We start from the raw sequence: 24,855 nt of genomic DNA on the forward strand, positions 1-24,855 counted from the left end.
TGGGAGGACATCACGTGTTTCATATGGTCACAGGGAAGGCTGCAGACCAGAGGATGCTGGCATTCTGGAGGTGGGCAAGGAAGGGAGCCCGGGGACTCACCTGGTCAGTTTCCTGTTGGACGCTTCTCCCTTGCCCTCCTCCAGGTATGGTGTTCCTGAGTCTAGAGCTTCTCAGATTCAGATTCCCATTTCTGACTAGGATGGGCTGGCGTGTATGGGAGTCTTGGGTCTAACTGCACCTTATACTGACCTTCAAATATTCCATCAGTTTTCAGCCCCTTCCTCACTCCCTCTTCCTGAATAATGGTGCTACCAATTACTTGAACCTTGGTACAACCTGCATGCTTAACTTCCCTCTGCTCTGCTAAGTCAGGAGCCATTCCTGCATCTCTTGACTTTCCCATCTTGTTTTCACTGTTGTTTGAGTATAATTTTTGAGAGACGAGGGCAAAAACATCTTTATGCTGACAAGGGTATTTCTGGTGTCTTTGAGGCAGTTTTCCTGCACAAGGAGATATTTCACAGATTAGTTTTCAATTAACATTCAATTTACTGTAGTGACAGTAAAGTCTAGTTTTTCCTTAAGCTTTCAAATTCAATTTACAAATCTTATTATTCTGTTTATAAGACTAGCAACTAAAATAAAACTCTTTTAAGGGAATTTTTCATAAAAGTAAATTACCTACATTTAAACATTTTAAATTGCACTTGTAAATTTAACATATTCAATTTTCTTTTCCAGCCCTTCAATTTTGACAGATAAACATTCCCAAGCACCTAAATAATTCTTATAAATGAAAAAAATTTTTAATTTTAATACAGTGAGTCTTCTATTCAGTATTGTAATACTGCTTCCAAACAATATAATTCTTTCACACCCTTCAACATAGAATCATAAGCCTAAATCAGTCACCTAATGACAAGTTCAAATTGGATTCACAATTTACAGAAAACACAAGGGACTTAGGAACATGTTAAAGTTTGCTCCAGTATGTACTCAGCAAAGCCCAGACTGTGGGAATCTCTACAGGAAAAACACCTGGTTTCTTTAACAGATAAGTACAAGGAAAAAAGAGAAAGACAAATGGAGAAGGAACTTATAAGTTAAAGAGACTTAAAAATGATATTAAGCAATCGAAAGGTGTGGATCTAATTTGGATCTGATTCAAACAAGCAAACTAAATAGAAAATATGACATTCATGGGCCATTTGGAAAGTTGCATGTTGACTGGATATTTAATGATGTTAAATAATCATCGTCTTTTTTTTCAGTTGTGTAATATTGTGGTTATGTTAGAAGAAAGGAGGCCTTATCTTTTAGCATTTCTTACTGAGATATTTATAGATGAAATAATAGGCTACTTGAAATTTGCTTCAGAATGATATAGGAGAAGGAACATGGTGGGAGTATAAATTTACTTATTTATTTATTTATTTTTGGCTGCATTGGGTCTTTGTTGCTGCACGCTGGCTTTCTCTACTTGCGGCGAGCGGGGGCTACTCTTGGTTGCGGTGCGCGTGCTTCTCATTGCGGTGGCTTCTCTTGTTGTGGAGCACAGGCTATAGGCACGCGGGCTTCAGTAGTTGTGGCACACGGGCTCAGTAGTTGTGGCTCGTGGGCTCTAGAGCACAGGCTTCGTAGTTGTGGCACATGGGCTTAGTTGCTCCAGGGCATGTGGGATCTTCCCGGACCAGGGCTCAAACCCATGTCCCCTGCATTGGCAGGCAGATTCTTAGCCACTGTGCCACCAGGGAAGTCCCCAATGGTGGGAGTATAGATGAAACAAAATTGCCCATAAGCTGATAATTGTTGAAGCTGAATGAGGGGTACGTGGTGGTTTATTATACTTTTCTTTCTAATTTTGTATGTGTTTGAAATTTTCTGTAATAAAAAGTTTTTAGAAATTAGAATCAAAAAGCTATCTAACAGCAAATTTAACAGTCCAAATTCTCTTATATATTCTAAATACTTAAATATAAACATAGAATACACATGTGTGTATTCTGAGTGTGTTATATTCTCAATGCTAACTGGAAAATAATACTACTAGGTGGGTTTTGATTTACATCATCATTTCTACATTTAATTCAAAATCTTTATGGAGCTAAAAGTCACTTACACCCAAGGAAACAAGTAACCCCCAAGTAACCTGGGGTAACCTATGCAAGCAGTTTGGGGGGCTTTCCAGGTTGGTTGTGAGGGTGAGGTCTGGAAGTGCAGTATTCCAGGACCTTCTTCTATATGACCTGAAAGGAGAAGCAGAGCCCTCTTTTATGGTTGCTGTGCCAGTAGGAATTCCAGTCCATACCCTCCAAATGGAGTGTTCTCACCACCCATGTCACCTACATTCACGTTATACATCTTACCAAACCTTCAGTGTGATTTGAGTTTCTAACCTCCTCCCCAAGTTGTTTCACTTATTTGATTTATCAACATATTCAATAAAGGTATTTACTGCTGGAAGCTATTCAGAATTCTTTTCACTTTCTATCAGTATGGGAGGGTCACCCTGTTTATATTTAAATAACATCCAATTGGATTACTAAACCAATCTCTGGCTTTACAGTCAGAATACCAAAGGCGTCCTAAGGACACTTATTCTGACATGGTGCCAGGAACCTCCCTTTTGCTCCTCCAAATCCACTCTTCATCTTGTCCACTCTGCTCTCTGCCCAGGAAGCTGACTTGAATAGACTACACTATATGGAGGGGGTTCCTTCACCTCTGGCTTCTGTTTGGTTTGGGCCAATGAGAAGCCCTTGCAGGAGATTAGAGAGGGAAAGGAGAGGGAAGTCAGAGTAATTATTACCCTGGGTTGCTCCTGGCAAGGTCACCTCAGGCTGGCTATGCCCTTCAACAGATGACTGCTCTCCTCAAGGTAGCCAACTACAGGATTCTCTCCTGGGGTCCAGTTACTGCTCCCTCTCTTTGTCCCTTCTGGCCTGGAAGGAACAGCCAGTGGTACTAAGCCCAGGTTATACCACTACTGCTCCTGGAATGAAACCAGTTTGAGTATGTCATTTGCTTTCCTCTGAGACTAAGTGATATGCCAACTTAAAGCTAGAAATCATTATTGTCCATTTTAGACTAAGTCCACATTTTCATTTTTAATTACATTCAGTAGATTATTCCTGACAGTCAAAATATATATTTTAATGCCAAAGAAATAACTAATCTCTTTGGGTCAGATGTTCATAAAAATTTATTATACAAATATTTATTAAGCACCTACAAGATACAATTATTGCTAGTATTGAGTGCTTACTACATGTCAGGTACTTTGCAAAGCATTTTACTTACCTTCTGTTATTTAATTTACCCAATAATTCTATAAAGTAGGGAATATAATTATTATTCCCCTTTTATAATGAATAAACTGAGACTAAAAAATATTAAGAAAATAAATTTCTCCAAATATCATAGCTAGGAAGTCATGGAATCAAGATTCAAATTTAGGCAGAGATTCTCAGAATCTACTTGTTAACATTATGCTATATATGTGAGCTGTATAGTTGGAAAATAAGGTCCACCTACATGCAGGAAGCCCAAGATCTTATAGGTAGAGAAGACATAAATGTAAAAATCACTTGGAGCATTTATAAGAGAGCTTTTGAAGGAAAAGCCGTTTATAACTTGTGGTCTGTATTATGTTCAGTGTTATGGAGGCCCTTACATTTTATTTTATTTTATTTATTTTGTTTTTTTTTAAGAAGGAATTTCCATCTTCAGGAAACAACTTTATTTTTTTATAAATTTATTTATTTATTCATTTATTTTTGGCTGCGTTGGGTCTCCGTTGCTGCCCGGGGCGACTCTTGGTTGCGGTGTGCAGGCTTCTCATTGCGGTGGCTTCTCTTGTTGCGCAGCACAGGCTATAGGCATGTGGGCTTCAGTAGTTGTGGCTCGCGGGCTCTAGAGCACAGGCTCAGTAGTTGTGGTGCACGGGCTTGGTTACTCCGCAGCATGTGGAATCTTTCCAGACAAGGGCTTGAACCGTGTCCCCTGCATTGGCAGGCAGTTTCTCAACCACTGTGCCACCAGGGAAGTCCGAGGCCCTTACATTTTAATCAGTACTAATCCTTTAGATATATATTTTTTGAATCATTTGTGATTTGAACTATTTTCATTCTGTCATTTCAGTGAGGATTAGGTTCCACTATTAGAAAAGAGGCTCAAAGTAACACTGAGTTAAATAAGATAAAAGTTTACTTCTCTCTTGTAAAAATCCCTAAGTAGGAAGTGCAGGAACTAGGAGCTCTGGTCCACAAAGTTATCAAAAACCCAGACTCCTTCCAGCTGACTGCTCCATCATTCCTAAGTCTAGGCCCTCTAAATGCTAGTGTTCTAAGATAGTGACCATAACATCCACTCTCCTGGAGAAAGGATGGAGTAAGGGGCAAAGAGTGCCCACCAGCTATCTTTAAGGAAGAGACCAAAGCTGCTGCAAGACACATTTGCTTACATCTCATTGGCCAGCACGTAGTCACATGACTACACCTATGCTTGCAAGGGAGGCTGGGAAATGTAGATTTTTAAATTCAGAGTAGACATACACTCAGTAGAAGATTAGGGGTTCTATTAACATGGAAGAAAGGGAGAAATAGCTATAGGGGAATAACAGTTTCTGCTGTAAATTTCTCACAGTTTCTGGTGAGATTATTTATCAATGTGATTAAAGGTGTGCAATTTATCTTAACAAGGCAAAACAAACACTTCTTAAGGACAATACTCAATGCATACTAGAAAAACAGGGTCTTGTTATTTTGGATAAGTTTCAAATATATGTGGTCTCCCAGAAAGCCCTTTATAAGCATTACCTGCCAATTGTGAAATAGTTCTTAAAAATATAAAATAGATCTGCCTTTGTCACCAGCCTCATTGTTTTTGCTAGCACTCTGTATTCTAGTCACATTGACCTTATTTTTGTTTCTTGAAAGAATCATACTGCTTCCTACCATAGGGCCCTCACTCAGGCTGTTCTCTCTTGTACTCTTCATCTTTATAACATCTACCCTTCCTTCAGATTTCTGCTTAAATTCATATCCTCAGGGGAGCCTTTCCTAACCCTAATAGACTAGTCAGACACCAATAGACTAGTTATATGCTCCGTGGCATTTTTTTCCCTCTGAGCACTCAGGACAATGATAATAAAATAATTAATTACACAATTATACATTTACTATCTGTCATCCCCACTTGATGTATAATCTCTGAAGACATAAACTGTTGCTCTGGTGTTTGGTACATCTAATAAGTGCTCAATAAATAGTTGTTGAATTAATGAACAAAGTAGAATAAATTTAAAATTTAGGAGTAGCAGGAAAGCATCTAATAATGAAATAACTTTAGACTATAGTGTGAGGATCTTTAATAATCTAAATTAAGTCCTGATGATCTCTAGGAGGATTGCAGTTTGAAACCGACAATATTTAAACTATTCATAGGAAAGATGTTCATGATACACAGTTAAGTGGGAAAAAAGATATATTAAGAAAGAAAATCTATTGTGCATGCATGTTTATCTGTATATGTATATTAACAGTAATAAAAGAAAACCTAAACATAATGTGTTTGTGTGAAAGAGAGGGAGACTGAAGGAGAAGCAGGCTGGCTGGTTCACATCTCAGCTCCATCACTGGCCAAGGGCTTTAAAATAGTACACATCATGTGTCCAATAAATGTTAGCTATTATCATAATATAGATATACGAAGAGACAAAAGTGAAAGGTTTTACATCAAAATATTAGCAGCGATTATCTCTTGGGTTTTGTTTTTAAAATCTGTGTTAGCACTTTTTTTTTTTTTTTTGGCCACACTGTGCAGCTTGTGGGATCTTCGTTCCCCGCTCCCCCCTGCCAGGGACTGAACCCAGGACATCAGCAGTGAAAGTACAGAGTCTTAATCACTGGACCACCAGGGAATTCCCTGTGTTAGTACTTTTTTTTTTTTTTTTTTTTTTTAAATTGAATGCAAACTAAGACCACTTGACTGTTACTGAAATGAATAGCCCAGTTTGCTTTTTTTTTTTTTTAAAGAAATTCACGTTCTTTTATTTATTTATTTATGACTGTGTTGAGTCTTTGTTCCTGTGTGAGGGCTTTCTCTAGTTGCGGCAAGTGGGGACCGCTCTTCATCGCGGTGCGCGGGCCTCTCACCATCGCGGCCTCTCTTGCTGCGGAGCACAGGCTCCAGACGCGCAGGCTCAGCAATTGTGGCTCACGGGCCCAGTTGCTCCGTGGCATGTGGGATCTTCCCAGACCAGGGCTCGAACCCGTGTCCCCTGCATTGGCAGGCAGATTCTCAACCACTGCGCCACCAGGGAAGCCCAAGTACTTTTTTAATCTACATTTTCTATTTGGAAATGAGCATGGCCTAGTCTAACTCAGTGGTTTTAAGCTCATGGGTGATTCCTGGGTTCAAATCACAGTTTCACCACTTGTAACTTGCATGACTTTGAACAAGTTATTTAACCTATCTGTGCTTCTGTTACTTCATTGTATAATGACAGTCACAATAATTATACCCAGCTCCTAGAGCTATCAGAAGGAACAGACAAAAACAATACATGTAATGCGTTTGAAGAACAATGCTTGGTACATAGCAAGTGCTCAAAACCAGAGCCAATTTTATGTAATAATTTTTGAAAAAGTTTTTAGAAAGATTTTCTCTAATGGCTTGGCAGTTAGATTGCTCTGGAGTCTTCAATCTCTGATTTTATAAAAAGTGACTTTATTCTGCAAAGCTAGAGAAGAAAAGAAGTCAATCCCCTTTTCAACTGAAGCCATTTGAAACCAACTCCAAAGTTCTACAATTTTGTCTGTTTTGTCATTTTACTAGCATGAATTTGAACTGCTTTTATGTAGGACAATGTAAGTTATTAACTGGTACTTCAAGTTTGTAGTTTTGGAAATTATAGCTTTAAACTTGCTGGCACCGAACTCTAAAGTTATGAAACTTTTCCTGACATGCCTCTCTTAGCGACTTTCATATTGCAGTCTCTTGGTTTTCATACTGCCTCTCTCCCTGCCACTTCTGAGAGGTGCTGGATGGCTGTCCTCCTCCACTGGACTGCTAAATGTTGGAATTCTCTGTCTCATGAACCACCCACCTTCAAGCCAGTCATCAGTGCATCACCTGAAGTGTCTTTCCACTCTCTCAATTCCCACAGCTAATCAATCCATCACCATGTTCAGTTATCATTTCTGTACTTTTACACTATATCTGGACTCCTTTCCTCTCTCTCCATCCCCACTGTTGCCGCCATCCATCACGTCATCATCACCAGCTCTGAACTTGACTGCTGTGCAGCATTAGCCTCATTAGACTTGCTTGCAGTCTTGCCTCTCTCCAAACTGCTCTGCACAGTACAGCCGGAGTAATCTTTTTTTAAAAATAAGTCATATCATGTCACTTCTTTTGTGTTAACACCCTTCAGTGATGCCCTACTGTATTAGAATAACATCTACACAAATGGATCTGTGTCCTAATTCCATGTTATTACCACCAAGGCCTGTAAAGCCCAGAATGACCTGCCCCTTACCCCATCTCCTGCTGCTCTCCTCCACACCACACTCCAGCATATAAGCTGTTTCCACCCCCTTTTAGACTTTTAAATTGTTCCCTCAGCCTAGAGCCGTCTCCACTCTCTTTCGCATGCACATGGCTGGTTTCTTTCCTGGTCTCAGCTTTGTGAAGCTTTCCTGGCTGCACTGAGTCTCCCTGTTGGTCAGTGGTCCCACTCTACTCACAGCCATCAAGACATGTCCTGTGGAATCATCTTTGATCCGTCCCTCTTCTGCTTTGCACAGTGAATGTTTGACAAGTCCAGTTGATAGTTCATTCAAATATGTTTCTCCTCTCTGTCTCTTCCTACAGCATAGTCCAGAAAGACATTACTGGGTGGCTTTGAAGGATGGACAAGATTCGAAAGGACAGAGATGGGTCCTCAATGTGAGCTTCCATAGGAGCAAAGATAAGCAGCAGAACCAGACTGATATTCTGTGGGAAGTGACGAGAGACATCATAGCAGTCCACATTTATGCTGTGAATGTAAGTGAACTTACATTCACTTATTTTCAATATTAAGGACTACTTCAGGACTATGGCCCTTAAATTTTTGAGAGGTTGATTAACCCCCTTGATTACATGTTAAAAGCTATGAATCCTTTTCAGAAAAATGTACATAAATCCGAAATTTTGCAGATCATGGAGGAAAGGAATTCCCAGGTGAAACTAGGCTTTATCAGTCAGTCACCTACTATCTTGAATACCTGCAGTGTTATTTAATTGTTTTATTCATTCAACAAATATTGGAGGCCTACGATGAGGCCAAGCACAGTTCTAGATATTAGATTTGTATACCGTATAGAACAAAATAGATACCTGACCCTCTCGGCCTTCATGGATCTTGAATTCTGGCATAAGAGACAGACATTAAACAAGGAAACAAATGAAAATATAATGTCATATAATGGTAAATGTTATGAAAAAAATAAAGAAGGGCAATGGAACAAGGGCGGGTGAAGCTATTTTAATGATATGTTCCTCTCTGAGATGATATTTGAGCAAGAGCTGCATAAACTAAGGCAGTGGTCATGAGAAGCAGTGAGAGAAGACCATTGCTGGCAATGAGAACAGGAAGTTCTCATTGGCCCAGGGGCCTTTTCTTCCCTCTAAGATACATGGCGAGGTCCAGGATCCTGCACGTCCTCCTCCCATAATGAATAACCACCACAGTTGTCAGAACATAGGTTGAAGGCTGTCCCATGTTTCCCCATTTCAAACGTCAAATCCAACCCCACGCCGCTTCAGTACTTCTCTGAAATGCCTCTTCCCCTAGGAAACCTAACTCATCCAAGGAGGGATATCAAGTTGCTCTAATTATTAGTATAAACTTTAAAAAATAGTGTTCGTTACTTTCTAAGGATATGTGTGGGGGCAGTGAATTTGTTTTTTTGGGTAGCGCCAGTAAAGTTGCAGGCAAGCTGCTGCAACTAAACGCGGGCGCACGTTGGGTGGACCCCGGACCCCCCCCGCCCCGCCTTACCCACGGCACCCGGGGCTCTTTCCGGCGGAGACTACATTTCCCAGAGTGCCCCGCGAGCCAGGAAGGCGCGTGCAGCGGTGTCTCCTAGGACCCGGGTTGAGGTAAGATGGCGGGCTCGCGGTGAGTCGCAGTCATTTCCCTCTCCTTCGCTCGTCTAGGAGTCCCTAAAAGGTGGGCAGGCCCAGAAAGTTTATAGGCAGCTGTCGAGGTCTCCTACCTGTCGTTTGCGGCAAGATAAAGCCTCTGGCATTACCAGACTCGGTCCGTCCTGCAGAAGGGCCGGCGTGTGGCCGCGCGCTTACCGTGGGGTCTGGTTCTGGTAGCCACTTCCTCAAGCCTCAGTCCTTCCCAGACTCTCCGCAGTCTTCTATTGCTCCAGCGTTGAATTCCGGGCCAAGGGGTTTACCCTCTGAATTCTCTCTCTGGGGTGAATAATGTGACCTCTGGGTCTCGGACAGAGGGGACCTAACGTCCCCTAAAGTGTTTTGTTTCTCATTTCGTGGTTAGAAGCTGTGGGCTTGCGTTACACCCATAGTACCTGTTAAGCAGCGGTAAAGTGGCAGGTAAACCGTTTGAGCTTTCGGAGCCTCGATTCTTAGTGTTTTAAATGGAGACGCCTACTTCGCAGACTTGTGAAGGAGCATATAATGTATAGAAAAATGGGTCGTAAAGTGTAGGAGGCACACTGTAGGTACTCAGGGATGGCAGTGCTAACGTACCGACAGTACAAGGAGTCAACCTGCATAGTTCAGCGACTAAGACTGATGAAATACGCTTTTATCACTGTGCGGGGGTGGTGGGAGGGGGGGGGGGTGGGGGGAATAGTCATCGAAGCCAATTGAAAACAAGTGATGTATGTCATTTATTCACAACAGACCTGGAGGTTGTGGTTGTTTTCCCCCATTTTACCGTGGAAGGAACTGAGGGTTGCTTCGTTAATGACTTGCCCGAACTTTCGCACTTTGTAAGGGATTGACTCTGAAGTTCTTGGAAGCAATTGATTTAAATACTGTTGTACCTTAGTTTCTTCATGAATCAAAATAAAGATGCCTCTTATGATTAGGACGAGAGTAAAATGAACGGTAGTGGAAGCACCTTGGAAAGTTAAAAAGCTTATATAAGAGGGCGAAATTTTATTTGGGACTTTGGGTGTTTATATGTGTTTCTTCAAGTCAGTATTTAATAAGCCAAGGCTAGGCCTTCTTGTTTAATATTTAATCAGAAACAGAATACCCCTTTAAGAGATGTAATAAAATCTTGTGTATGGTACCTGGGAGGTTGTACACCGACACATTTGCTTTATGAAAGGAGAATGCTCTGTGTAGCATGTGTGAGTGACTGTTTCTAAGAGTAATTACACATTGGCTGCGCACTCATTGAATGGAAAGAACTACACTAGGTGTTGAGAAGTTTGCATTTAAGAGAAATAGTAATGGACATAGTTCTTGGGTTTCTGATCTTACTATACATGTTGATGATGTTGCTCTTTGTACTGTATTGCCTGGAAATGGGAGGTTGTTTAAAAGTTTTGTGTTAGGCAGCTGTAGTTCTCGGTGGTGATCCTATTTTGTAGTGTTCAGTGTATTGTGTCACTTTAATTTATCATAGGTAGCACTGATTTTTCTTTATCTCTTATGCAGGGGTGAAAATAGGTATACCTAGAAGCAGTTTTTTTTTTTTTTTTTTAGAAGCAGATTTTAAAAGCAGTTTCTCTTCAAATCATCTTTCTTACCACCTGATAAGCATCTTGATTCACCATGGCATTGGCAGCAGTAAAATGGGCGATATCAAGCAGAACTATCTTGAAACATTTATTTCCAATTCAAAGTAAGTGAGTTTTTTAATGTTTAAAACGTTGTGTTTTTAAAAAATATTTATTTATTTATTTTGGCTGTGCCAGATCTTTGTTTTGGCATGCATGCGGGATCTAGTTCCCCGACCAGGGATCGAACTCCGGCCTCCTGCATTGGGAGCGCGGAGTCTTATCCACTGGACCACCAGGGAAGTCCAATGTTTAAAAAGCTTTAAACTTTTTCAAATGTTATAGTAATACATGTTCATTGAAGAACATTTAATTTAGTTATTGTATATGCATGCTATTGTATAGGAGTGTAACGTGGAAAGATCTCTATATAGAAGGGGGAAGAAGTATGTTATAGAACAGTATATATCGTATGATCTCATTGTGCATTTAAAAGATTATTGACCATATATTTGTGTGTGTATATATGTATAAATGCAGAGTGAAAGATGTGGACCAAATAAGTTATCTCTGTAGACCACAAGTGGGATTTAACCCAGGGCAAGGGAGGGGTTGCTAAAGAGGAACTTTTTCTAGTTTGAATCACTTATATTTATATTTTCACATACTGCTTTTTTTAGTAGTTCTTAAAATTAGCAAAGGGCAAATTTACAATTCCGTCTTACAGGGTGATTATTGTTACTATTTTGGTGTGTTCTTTTCTGTTTTTTCTGTGTAATTTAAAAAAAAATGTAATTTCTTCCTTTCTTTTCTGAAGAAACGTAGTCAAATATTTTCTTCAAAGCCTATTAATACATGTTTGATAGTCAAAACACTGATCTATATAAATAGTCTATTAAAATCTTATTTCCTGACCAACCTTCTTTTCACTTTCCTTTTCCTCTGTGAACTGCATTCTCCCATTTGTAAAGAAGACATGGTTAGAAGGCTACAATAGGTTTGCTTTTTCATGTTTAGTCAGCCAACTTTTTTTACACATCTCTGCCTGACCTTAATTGCTTCCTTCATGTTTCCTATTGACTACCATTTGTAATTGAACATTTTTATTGAGTTAAGAGGAAAAGAGTTGTTTGAAGACTAGGGTAAAAAGCTGTATAAACGAAAGTATAATTTAGTAAACAGAGGAAGAGATTGCCAGGAGACTGTAGGTGTACACTAAAATCATAGTGAAAACAAAACTGTAGTCAGCTCTTGATTACCTAGGAGCATTTTTTGTTGTTGTTGAGAATTGTGGGAGAGACCTCTGCTGCTTAGTTTCCCTTTTGACCTGATAGGAACTCAGCCCCAAGGCTGATGGGAACTCAAACGTAATCAGTTTTTACCTAGCTCATGTCCTGAAACAGCAATTTGTCCTCACTCAGGTTAATCTGAAAACCAGTTCATCTGCCCCTGAATCAGTTAAAATTGTCTGTGTATACTTTACCAACTAGATTGTAAATTTGTACAGTGTCTATTTTAGTTTCCTCAGTGCCTCTCATACATGATAGGTGATAAATAAATGTTTGTTGAATGGATCTCAGTGAATCGCAGTTGTCAAAATATCTGATTAGTGAAGAATTAATGTGGGTTACCCCAGAAAATTATTCCATTATCACTCAGTCATCCTAATAATTAGTGACTACCTAACTTCTTGCATCCTTAAGCCTCTTGTTCTACACAATTTCTATTATTACTACTGAAGGTAAAGTATTATTACTGTTACTATTGATATCTTATATGAAAAGGAAGGACATTAAGATTAGAGGCAAAGCAAAACTGTGATTGGAAAGTTCAATGAGCACAAATAAAAAGCCCTCCCAGTATTCCAGAAGGAACATTTAAAACCTTCCAAAATATACAGTCAATGTGGGAATTTTACAGCTGAAGGAACATTTAATACCTTCCAAAATATACAGTCAATGTGGGAATTTTACAGCTTTTAAGCATATTAAGTCATTTGGTCTTTACAACTTTGAATTTTACAATAACTTACCTATCACGTGGCATTATTCTCTTTCTGAAGATGAAGGAACTTGAGTTCTCTTGCCCTCAGAAGCTCAACCAAAGTTGCATATCTGGTAAATTAGAGCTATGATCAAAACCTATGTCTTCCCAATATATTTTCTGCTATACCGCCTTTGTTGTTGTAATTTAAAATATTCAACATTTGAAAATGAAGTGGGACTATCAGCTTTTATAGATCATGTCAAAATGCAATTGTGTGTGTGTATAAATATATATATGTAAAACAAGAAAAGCCTGTGAGTTGTGGAGAGCTGACTCTCATTGAAATTCTTTTCGGCACATTGAGTTCATTTGGATTGATTGATGTTAACTTTGGCATCAGTTCTAATTATGCATTTAGAACCTCTGATACTTAACCATATCTAGAATTTTTCTCTTGATAAAATGTCAAATGCATTTTTCAAGTATTAATTATGCAGAAATTAACATTTTAGAGGCAGTTTGGCAATCTCTATTAGTAGGAACTGTAGGGGACACAGTAATGAACAAGGTGGGATTCCTGGCCTTAAGGAACTTATTTAGACTTGTAGTTGAAACAGACACCTATGGAAACAATACCTGGAATATGATGTGGTAGAATGTGATGTATGTCATGAGGGTACAAACAAATGTCTATGTTAGTGCAGAGTACAAATTTTGCAGTTTCCTGTTGAACTAAATACTGTTGTCTTGAGTTTTCCCTCCTGCCTAGTTAAGAATGGTAAATTCTGTCTGTCCTGCCTCTGCCACTAAACCCTGTTTCTTTCAGCAAACATGTACATCACTTAGCTGGTGTATTCAGAGAATACAAACTGCTTTTAATATTAATCATACATAATTAAGAAGATCCCCAACAGTGTCAGACAAGAAAATAAAATATGTGTAAATGATTTTTACATTACCCTCTGATTTGTCTTAATAAATGCTCTTCTGTATTAGCACAGATAATTGAAAATTAATAAATCTTTTGAAAGATAAGGTTATATTTCTAATTCTTTGTATTTTGTTATCTTTACATCAATAGAATTTTGGGGTTGACATTTTGCTGAGTAATCTTTTATGATACTAATGAATTTTGTTAAGGTACTTTTAATGCATTGGAGTAAATTTATATTTAGACCTGCAAGTATATGCAATCCTTGGGGAAAGGAGAGTTTACAAAGATGGAAAACACATCTTTGTTTAGACTTCTTTGATACATATAAATAACTGATGCATAAAAAAAGACACAATGATAGTATAGCAATGTCATATGGAATGTTGGTTGTGGGACATGTAAAATAGACAACTCTTTCTGTGATGGGGGATGTAGGGCAGGAAGGGGGAAACGGATTTCATGGAAGGGTAGTATTTGACTCTTGAAAGATGAGTGGTATTTGAACAAAGTGGGGATGGCATTCCATACTGAGGAGCAAGTGGCTCAGTTGAGAGAAGTTGATCCTTGGTTTTAGCCAAGATATACAGAATTTTTTTTTAGACATACTGAGCTACATTTACACTTTTTCTTTATATTTAAAAGAATATAATTTCTCTGAACATAGAGGAACCTTTCACAAGCTTTAAAAAAAGTAGTTATGGCTCTTGAATTTGCAGGTATTCTAAAAACGGAAAATATGCTTTGAAATGTTGTATTTTGATTGAGAACAGTTGATTTTGAACAGTTTATTTTGTATTTCATTACTTAAACACTCGCCCTTTATGAACTATGCACTCCAGTCACACTAAAGTTTTTATTTTATTTTATTATTTATTTATTTATTTGGCTGAGCCGCGCGGCTTGCGGGATCTTAGTTCCCCAAGCAGGGATCTCGAACCCAGACCCCGGCAGTGAAAGTGCTGAGTCCTACCCACTGGACCACCAGGGAATTCCCAACACTAAAGTTTTTAGAATACTCAGAAACTTTATGTTCTTTCTTTCCTCTGGTCCTGGCGCTTTTTATTCCCTTTGCAAGGAACACTGTACTCATCCCCTCACAACTCCAGCTTAATCCTTCATCCTTCAGGACACCTTAAACATGTCTTAAACATCATCTCCAGCGGAAAAGCATTCTTGAACCTGTACACTCCTGTTTTGTAATCTGTCCATGTGTCCCTTTCACTCCCAGTGCTTACCCTTCCTAACAGGGCACCAGACTTGCACCCTTTTTGAAGTCAGGGACTGGATCTTAACTTGTTGAATCCCTAGCTCCATGTACAGCCCTGTTTCTTAGTGAATACAGTAAATAGTGGTTGAATGAGTAAAACTAGCTTTACATTGGTGTGAGGACATATGCTCAAATTAACTAAATCCATCTTACTGTTTGGGGTTTTTGCAGATGGAGCCTTATATTGTGTTTGTCATAAAACTACGTATTCTTCCCTTCCAGATGACTATAATTGGTATGTATTGAAATCCAATTGGAAAAAAAAAATAAGTTCGTTAGCTCTATCTGAAATGATTTAGTTTTATTTCTTGTTTTGGTATTTTCTGCTTTCTTTTCTGATTATTCTTTCTTTAATTTTGTTTTTAAAAATTATTTCAGTGATCTTATTTACCCAGTGTCTGGGCTTATAAATGGTTTAAATAAAAATCATTATCATTGTGTTTCAGTGAATACTTCATTTGTTGTAAGACAGACTTGCTGATAGAAATGCTATCTTTTCTTCCTGAAGCATTCTTTAGCTTTTTGGAGAAGCTAAATACTTTTTATGGTTTTCTCTTAGGGTTCATATCTATTAGCTTAAGCAGTTATTTATCTTATCTTTTGTTAACATTGAATAATCCTAAATTACAAATATTTAATTCAACCACAATTTATTTGGTACTTATTGTAGTCAGTATGCTCAGAACTAGGAATAACGTATGAATGAAATATTGTCCTTTATCTCTATAGCAGAGTCTTATGTGCAGAAACTACAACATGTTTTCTTAAGTTACATTGTTTTTATTGTGAATTTTAGTAAAAATATATTTTCTTCCCTCTTGACACCAGTTTTAATTGTAAATTTAGTAAGTATTAGGATAGTGATGAAATAAGACTAGGTAATAGGTAGCACTTTTGAACCTGAAAAGATTGAGTCTTATATGACGTGTTTTGCATTATGCCAAAGGCATTTGGAGAAATGCTGATCTAGAAAAAGTACTCAGCTACAATCTTTATGATTGGAAATTCAGGTTATCCTTTACCTGGAAGATTATGTATTTTGCTGATCTTCAGCTTTAATAATTTAAGTAATCTCCTTACAGCTTTTTGAAGGTAGCTTTTAGATAAGGAAAAGAAGTTCTATTAATAGTGATGAATGAACATGAAGATCTCTTCCAAAGGTTAAGAAAACAAATAACTTTAACCAAACAAATAATTTGAAGAATAATTTATATAAAATAGTGGGTTAATGCAGTAAAGGTTTGTTGTGGGAGTCAAGCTGACATATTTTGTGGGATGGTATGAGTTGTCCCCTGTAATATGGGTACCTGGTTTGCCAGTCCAGTGACATGATGGCATTTATTCTTCAGGGATATGTGATTAACAAATTTTAGCTCTAATAATCATTTTGCCTTGAATACAGTATAACTCTGTTTCTAAAACATTCTTTTTTTTAGCAAAGTAGAGCTTGCTTTGACATCTGATGGCAGGACAATAGTATGCTATCACCCTTCTGTGGACATTCCATATGAACACACAAAAGTATGTATAAGAAAATCTCTTGTAATTTTTAATTTGTTGTTGGACTATTCACCCTTCTTTACAGTATCCAAAGAGAAGGGAATTGTTTGATTTTCTTTATTTGGTTTAAATCTTCTTTTGGCTTTTTTATTTTACTGTTTTGATTTTTCTCTTATTTCTTTTCATCATTTTTCTCTAAAGGTTTTTTTCAGTGCACAAAGTGAAACATTTAAACACAATTACGGCATCAGTTTTCTGGTCTAAAATTTGGTAGATTTCTGACTAGGGATCAGACACACCTAGTATAAATTTTAAAAACACATTGTCCCATACTACTATATATTGCAATCTAATAAATTATGAAAAGTTTGTATTTTAGTGTACTGTTTCATAACTTTTATATTGTGTTGGTTTTGATAATCCTTTTAATGTTGGGTGAATTTCTTCTTTTCTCGGTTAGTTTTTTCTTTTGCTTTTTTTTTTTTAATATAAATTTATTTATTTATTTATTTTTGGCTGTGTTGGGTCTTTGTTGCTGTGCACAGGCTTTTCTCTAGTTGTGGTGAGCAGGAGCTACTCTTCGTTGTGGTGCGCAGGCTTCTCATGGCGGTGGCTTCTCTTGTTGCGGAGCATGGGCTCTAGGCGTGTGGGCTTCAGTAGTTGTGGCTTGTGGGCTCAGTAGTTGTGGCTCACAGGCTCTAGAGTGCAGGCTCAGTAGTTGTGGCGCACGGGCTTAGTTGCTCCGCGACATGTGGGATCTTCCCGGACCAGGGCTCGAACCCACGTCTCCTGCACTGGCAGGCAGATTCTCAATCACTGCACCACCAGGGAAGCCCCTGGTTATTTTTTTCTAATGGGCCAACATGGGCATATATTTTAAGTGGCCTAGTTTAATTTTTTCCATATTTCTTCGAAAGCCAGGCACTAGATAAAGGAGGTTTTGTTTTTATTTTTAATGTAATTTAACTTGACCCAAGTCTTTTTATTATTTTATATATGAATAGCTTCTTCTTATTTCTTTAAGCCCTATTCTACTATATTTCGTAATGTTTGATTTGCTTTTTGAGGAGAAAATAATTCGTCACATGATGCATCTAGTGATACCTATTTTTAAAAATCATCATTAGGGCCAGAGTACCGGTTTGACAAAACAAATTAATGTTATTTTACTAGTTTGTATTCCCTTTTTAAAACCTCACCATTTTGTCTGCCTGCTTTGTATTCTAGCTAGATACCATAAGCAATATTCCAGTATTCCTTTTTTGTTTCATTTCTTTGGACTGTGTGTAGAAAATAGGAGTAAGTCACTGACTTTTGGCCTGTAAACCTCTAGCTCATACTATATTGTGCCTTCTTACATTGTTATTTTTTGTTATATTTCTGGTTACGTGCTTTATCCTTGTTTTAGCAGTTTATACTAAGAAGCCCAGGACTGTGTGGTCATTTCTCAGTATCCAAACTCTCATCCCCATATGGCTCTTTGCATCCCTGAATCTGATGCTTTTCCTATCCTTCCCAACTCTCAAAACTTTTCCACTGTACTTTTAGAACTTATTATCATCATTAAAATCTCTCATAACCTTAACTTCTTCCAGAATGTTGCCTTCACCTTCTGACTCTAACAGAAACTTGGCTGTACCCTGGTGTCATTGCTTCCCTAGCACTCTTAAGTAGTTGTGCTTTTCTCTCCTAAACCCTTTTACTACTGAGCGTAGAGATGGAATAGGTGTCCCTGTGGCTCTTCACTGTCATATCCAGATCATCTTTCCTCCTCCCTAACAATTTCTAGCTTTGTAGTTTGTATCATTAAACCATACCATCTACTTATCTTTTTTCTTTTGCTGTTATCTGTCATCCCGCAATTCACTTCTCCTCACCCTCACGTGTCCCCCATCCCTCCACTCTTCTTTGAAGATTTTAGATGTACTCTCACACTCTCCAACACTGTGTCCTAATTCTTTGTTATTTCAGTGTCCATGTAGATGATCTGTCTACTACCCCAGCCTCTTACTTTTTGATCTTTTTTCCGCATGGGAGTGGAGCCCCCCAATCCTGTGGTTGTACCCTAGAGATGTTTTAATCACAAATAACTCCTACTCCTTCCTCCCAATCTAGATTTTTAAGAATTCCACTAGCTTACTACCAACTCCCCCTAGTTTCCCAGCTTCAGGAATTATTCATCCCCTCATTAAGACCTGCATCAATTGATTGAACCACTTTTTCACAGTCCTTCATGTATCTTGTACATTCTCACTTCTTTCCTTACCCAGCATAGATTCCATGGTCATCATCATAATCACTCCCTTGCATACATACCCATCTCCCTGCCTCTTTTTCTGTTGAACTCCCTTTGTTGTATCAGTTGTCTCCTCTCCCATGTCCTCAGTATTCCTCTCTCTAGTCTAGGAGATCACTCCTGTCAGTTCACACTAATCACTCTACTGCTACCACACTGGCCTCCATGCTGTTCTTTAAGGTAAGTACTTAGGAAGCTCCTGCCTCAGGGCCTTTATAGTTACTGCTTCCTCTGCCTGGAATGCTTTTCCCCCAGAAATCCTCATAGTTTATTCCCTTTCCTTTAGATCTTTCCTTAAGATCTTTCCTTATTTGTTACCTAGAGACCTTCCTTGCCATTACATTTAAAATAGTACCCCTGCCCCTGGAATCCCTATTGTCCTTCACTTTGCTTTACTTTTCTTAATAGCATTTATCATTTCTGGCGCACTGGATATTTTCTTGCTTTTCTGTCTGTCTCCCTCCATTAAAATGTAAGCTCCATGAGGACAGGGCATTGTCTGTTTTGTTCCCTGCTATATCCTCAGCACCTGGAATAATACCTATACTTGGTAGGTGCACAATAACTATTGTTGATTAAATAAATAAATTTGGCTCTCTCTTTTCATGCTTAAGCGTTTTCTGTTTTAAGGCTAAGAGATATTTACATGGAGAAGCATGGAAATTTTTTGTTTCTCAAGTAATAAATTATAGATTGGACTTTATTTACAATAAGAAACATTCTCGAAAACATATTACTGTTAAAATATGTTCTTTTTGAATCCAGATTTACAAATTTCATGAAGGTAGTACATAACATTAAATAACTATATTTAAAGGTGACTTAAAATTTAGATTTGATTTTCTTCTTTTCTCAAGGAAGTAGCTGCAACTCTAGTGGACCCTTTCATTCTCTAGGCCCTGGAAAGCATATTGCATACAGAGATCCTGGTCATAAGTAGAAACACCTACTGACACTGGCTTTAGGAAAGTTAAGATGATTTGTATCTTTGGTTTTCTGGTAATTTACATTTGAATCTAAAAGATGTTGATTATTTTCCATGGATCCAGGTAAAAAGATCCTTCTTTCTGTTTCGGCCAGGTATGTGTTTTATTAAAACTAAAAATATTTTTCTAGAATTCAGGATTTCTGGTTTAGGAAGATAAAGATTTTAAACCAGGGGCAAAAAAATAATGATTTGGAAAAATAAAGTAAAAATGTAAGTACTAGGAAATTCTTTTTAGTGGTTGATTAGGTGGAAAATTTCAAAAGTCAAATTTGAAAATTCTTAAGAAAAACAAGGGAAATTCAGGATGACAGTTCTGAATGTTTTTTTTACAGTTGAAATTCAGTTTTATTTTAGTTTTTACCTTTTACTGAAATATTCATGTACCCTTTCTTTGAAGTTTGATCAAGGAGATCAAATACAACCTAAAAATCAGTTCTGAGTCTGCAGAGGCTTTTGGTTTAGACTTCGAAGAAGCCATTAATTCCAATGTCTTTTATCTGTGTGCCTGGAAAAGAAATACAAAGCAGAGAGAATTTGTGATATATTAGAATTGAGCCTGTTGGGAATAGGAAGAGAGACAGTGAACATTTATTAACACTTGAAAATAACTGTTTGATAATAGTTAAAACATTTGATCTTTAGCAACAAGTATAGTAACCTAAAAGAAAACTATAGGCTCTAATCTAGCCTTTGCTAGTATACCTCAGGGTCTGATAGTAACTTGCAAAGACACTTAAATATTAATATTTCACTCTACATGTAAGAGATGATCATATAAAATTACTTAAAATGTCTAAGGAGCGCTTTTTCTTTAAATAAATTTATATCACTGTTTTCCTGTTTGAGGCCTTAAAATAAATGTTAACAGCTACCTACCATTGTTGAACTCAAAGAGTATGAGGGACAGCTCAGCATGTTATTTCACTTAATCCTCATCAAACCCTTATTAGGTAGATAATTACTCCTTAGGGAGTAAGGGAGATTAAGAGCTTAAATAACTCTTCCAAGGTCACAGAGATAGTAGTTATTGACCAAAGCCCAATTCTTGACCTCTTCATTATACTTTCTCTTTATTCCCTCCCGCACTAAGGAAGTGGTTCCTTATTTCTACTTAAATCAAATTGTTACACTTAAATCTAACTTTGAAAGCTTTTCATAATCTGATTTCTCGAGATCCATTTTTTAAGATCACCTGCTTATTGTATGTTTTTACCTACTTTGCTTTATTTATAATGTTTGTTATTCCTTCTAGAATTCATTCTGCACTCTGTGACAAGGCTCTGACTTGGCTCCTGTTCTATTTCTCACTAATATCTTTGTTAATTTGCATCTCTATAGTACTTAGTCAGTTGTGCCACCATCATGTACTTATATATTGCCTTCTAAAGAGCTTTTATTTTTTCATGTACATAAACTAAATAAATATGAATCTATGCTGTAACATTCAGTACAGTGGTAGAATGTAGCGGTTGTCATTAACAGTGTGTGAATGTAAAGACATCTGTGTTTGAATTGTTTCCTTTTTGATGGTAAATTCAGGTTTTCATTGTGTTGTAATACATATATATGGTATTTGTAAAGCAAGGCAATGTTACAGTCTTGTGTTACATATGTTATCACTTAATATTTAAAATATAGGTAGCTTGACTTTCCAAGACACTGATTTTTAAGGGCTTTAGTCAGCCAGCGTTGCTGATGGGCATATGTTATATCACTCATGTGTTGGGAGGAGATGAGATTTTTTTTAGTAATTAATGTCTTTGGGGGAAAAAACTACTCGAATTACCATAAAGCATCATTTGATGGCATTTCAGGCACCTAAAATGAAAACATTGAAAAATTTCCTGCTTCTTTTGGATATAAGAAATGTCATTTTCTATTAAAGGTTTTTCATTGTCTCTTACTTTAATGGTATGCAAGGTAGAGACTAAACTTTTAAGTTAAAAAATAATAATGGGCACAATTTATAGTTTTGAGAAATAGAAAATAAAGTAATAAGTACTTTATTATTGGGGGAAAATAACTTTAAATAAGAACTTTATTATTGGAAAGGAAACCCAAAACTTGATATGAGAAGAAAAATATTTCTGGGGAATTCCCTGGCGGTCCAGTGGTTAGGACTCTGTGCTTCCACTGCAGGGGGCATGGGTTCGATCCCTGGTCAGGGAACGAAGATCCTGCATGGTGTGGCCAAAAAAAAAATTCTGATTCTTTAATGAAAAGTGCAACTAAGTGAAACTGTTCTGATGATTTATTTACCCACCTTTAGGTACGATAATGAAGTACTCAGTGTGGTAATTATTTTACTGTAAACTCAATCAGATGCTGGCTAACATTCCTACATTTTGATGTTGTTCATTGCTGATGATTTTGCAGCCTATCCCTCGGCCAGATCCTGTGCAGAATAATGAAGAAACACATGATCTAGTGCTGAAAACCAGATTAGAAGAAAAAGGTGAACACTTAGAGCAAGGACCCATGATAGAACAACTTAGCAAAATGTTCTTTACTACTAAACACCGTTGGTATCCTCGTGGACAGTAAGTTCTATTTTCTTTTCTTCTTCAACTCTCACTGAACACTAAAGAAATACATAACTTTTCTTCTGTTAACAAACTTCTGAGGTTGTACTTTGCATGAAGGAATTAACACCCAGTATGATCACCTATTAAATTGTATTTTTAAATCTACATATATAGAGTAGCTAAAATGAAATAGTACTTCTTTTCCTTTATTTTAGTGGGGGAGTTTAACCAAAGCTTTCAGGGAATTTTGCAAGAGTTCTTGAAAATTTTTCCATTCTGTGATGTAGTCATTTTATGTATTGTTTTTATTCATCTTCTTAATGAATACTTGATCTTGTCCTCAGCCCTCTATCCATTTATTTAACAGATTTTGAGTTATTGCAGAAAAACTTGGGGTACAGCAAATGATTGGGCAGTATATATATTTTTCAGTTCCTTTAGGAACTACAGTTGCCCCTCTGTTTCCAAGTACTCACATTTTATTACATTGATTCTTACCTCGTATCTAACTCTGGCTTTAATTTGTTTACTTCTTTTGATTCTTATTTCTTTCATATCTATCTTATTCCCTACTAAACTAAGAAACTAAAACTAAGAAGTGGCTTTTTAAAATTGTTTGTTTGAGCAAACTTTGTTTTTATTCACTTGTTTTATTCACTTTGCTTTTATTCACCCAGTAACTAGCACTGGGCTGGCACATTTATGGCAGGACATGCTTATGGAATTAATGAATATGCAGTCATTCAGCTGCTTGAAGTGATGGGTGATCAAAAACACAATCGTTGTTTGTAAGTTGTTTATAGTCAAGGAAGGAAGATAGAGTAAATAAACAAATCAAGAGATTGACATTTGAAGGATGGTTAGGAGTTAGCCATGGAGAATGGGGAAAAGGCTTCACAGGCTGAGAACAGTATGTCATAGAGTAAGCTGGGGAAACTGCAAGTAGTTCAGCTTGGATGGGACCCAGAATATGAGGAGGGAATGTAAAAAGGGTCTTATGAAGGATTTTGTGTTGTGCTGAGGAGTTTAGGTTTTATTTTCATTGCCAAATTCTAAGAATCAAACTGACATCCCCAAAGTTTATGCATTAGGAAATCCTTAAGTAGGTTCTGTATTTGGGATAAGGTGATGCATGGAAAGATTGGAGTCAGGGGGACTTGCTATGAAACTGTTACAATAGTCCAGGTGAAATTTGTTGAAGATCTACATGAAAGGACCAGCAACGGGAACAGAAAGGGGGAAAGTTAAAGAGAGGACTATGTTTAAGAACTGTAGTTAACAGCAGTAGTTCACCGGACTTGATGTGGGTAGGGAGAGATAAGGAAGAGGTAGGAGACCTCTCAAGTTTCTGACAGAGGTGTTCAGGTAGATGGTGGTGCCACTCATACAAGCGGGGAAACAGAGAGTGAGGAAGATAAACCTATTGTTGGTTATGTTGGGTCTGAAGACTCTGTGGATCATCTGGTGGGGAGCAATTCTGAAAGCAGCTGCCTGTATGGACCTGGAGCTTGGTTTACATTTTTAGTTTCTCTTTAGAAGGTACTTTCTCCCTTATCTGTAGTTACAATAGAGATTCCTCAGGGCTCTGCCTTATACTCCATGTCTTGCTAAAATTTGTTCTGAGAGCTTCAATTACATTCATTATATAGATGACATGCAACCTGCTCCATTATACATTTTTTAATTTCCTCAGCCTTATTCCCAATGTCATTGTTCTTAGAATATTACTAACTAGATATCTGTCCAAACTTTTAAATTCATTACAACAAAACACAGCTCTTCTTTTCCTGTCTTAAAAAGCCCCTCCCTTAATAATCTTTCCGTAGTAAAAGTGATATTTCTGTATCAATTTCCCAAGGAAAAAATCTGTGATTTTTTTTGGCCACTGTAGTGCCTTTTTTTTTTTAAATAAATTTATTTATTTTATGTATTTATTTTTGTCTCTGTTGGGTCTTCATTGCTGCATGCGGGCTTTCTCTAGTTGCGGCGAGTGGGAGCGGGCTTCTCATTGTGGTGGTTTCCCTTGTTGTGGAGCACGGGCTCTAGGCGCGCGGGCTCAGTAGTTGTGGCACATGGGCTCTAGAGCACAGGTTCAGTAGTTGTGGCACACGGGCTTAGTTGCTCCGCGGCATGTGGGATCTTCCCGGACCAGAGCTCGAACCCGTGTTGCCTGCATTGGCAGGCGGATTCTTAACCACTGTGCCACCAGGGAAGTCCCCTGTAGTGCCTTTTTTTTTTTAAGGTAAAACAATATTTGTTTTTATTTATTTGTTGAAATACAGTCAACCTACAATGTTACATTATTAGTGTACAACATAGTGATTGAATATTTTTATAGATTATACTCCATTTAAAGTTAATACAAAATAATGGCTATATTTTCCTGTGTTGTGCAATATATCCTTGTTGTTTATTTATTTTATACATAGCAGTTTGTGTTTCTTAATCCCATACGTCTATCTTGCCCCGTCCCCTTTTCTCTCCCCACTGGTAACCACTAGTTTGTTTGCTATTTATGTGAGTCTTCTGTTTCTGTTTTGTTATATACATTTGTTTGTTTTACTTTTTAGATTTCACATATAAGTGATAACATAGAATATTTGTCTTTCT

The 24,855-nt window shown here is 37.6% G+C and overlaps 1 protein-coding gene and 1 long non-coding RNA gene across 7 annotated transcripts in view; one reads left to right on the forward strand and one right to left on the reverse strand.

Moving 5' to 3' along the window:
• Nucleotides 1–1,409: 1,409 nt before the first annotated feature.
• LOC309609245 lies at nt 1,410–9,027 on the reverse strand. The gene is made up of 2 exons (XR_014233336.1): nt 7,750–9,027; nt 1,410–2,247 (listed from the first exon to the last, which is right to left on the reverse strand). It is a non-coding gene; the product is annotated as an uncharacterized lncRNA (long non-coding RNA).
• A 55-nt stretch (nt 9,028–9,082) lies between these two features.
• The window catches only part of MRPL42 (mitochondrial ribosomal protein L42), a 37,236-nt gene continuing 21,463 nt past the window's right edge, over nt 9,083–24,855 (forward strand). The window contains exons 1-5 of one of the 6 annotated variants that reach the window (XM_082350471.1): nt 9,083–9,148; nt 10,736–10,874; nt 15,108–15,171; nt 16,373–16,457; nt 22,097–22,260. In XM_082350471.1, the coding sequence (XP_082206597.1) occupies nt 10,805–10,874; nt 15,108–15,171; nt 16,373–16,457; nt 22,097–22,260 (383 nt within the window). In that variant the 5' untranslated portion in view covers nt 9,083–9,148; nt 10,736–10,804. Of the gene's footprint in view, nt 9,219–10,687; nt 10,875–15,107; nt 15,172–16,372; nt 16,458–22,096; nt 22,261–24,855 lie in introns of all 6 variants that reach the window. The other 5 variants (XM_082350469.1, XM_082350472.1, XM_082350473.1 and 2 more) reach the window with 5 other exon arrangements.

This window comes from Balaenoptera borealis, assembly GCF_965194805.1.
Source record: "Balaenoptera borealis genome assembly, chromosome: 13".
Classification (NCBI taxonomy): Eukaryota; Metazoa; Chordata; class Mammalia; order Artiodactyla; family Balaenopteridae; genus Balaenoptera; species Balaenoptera borealis.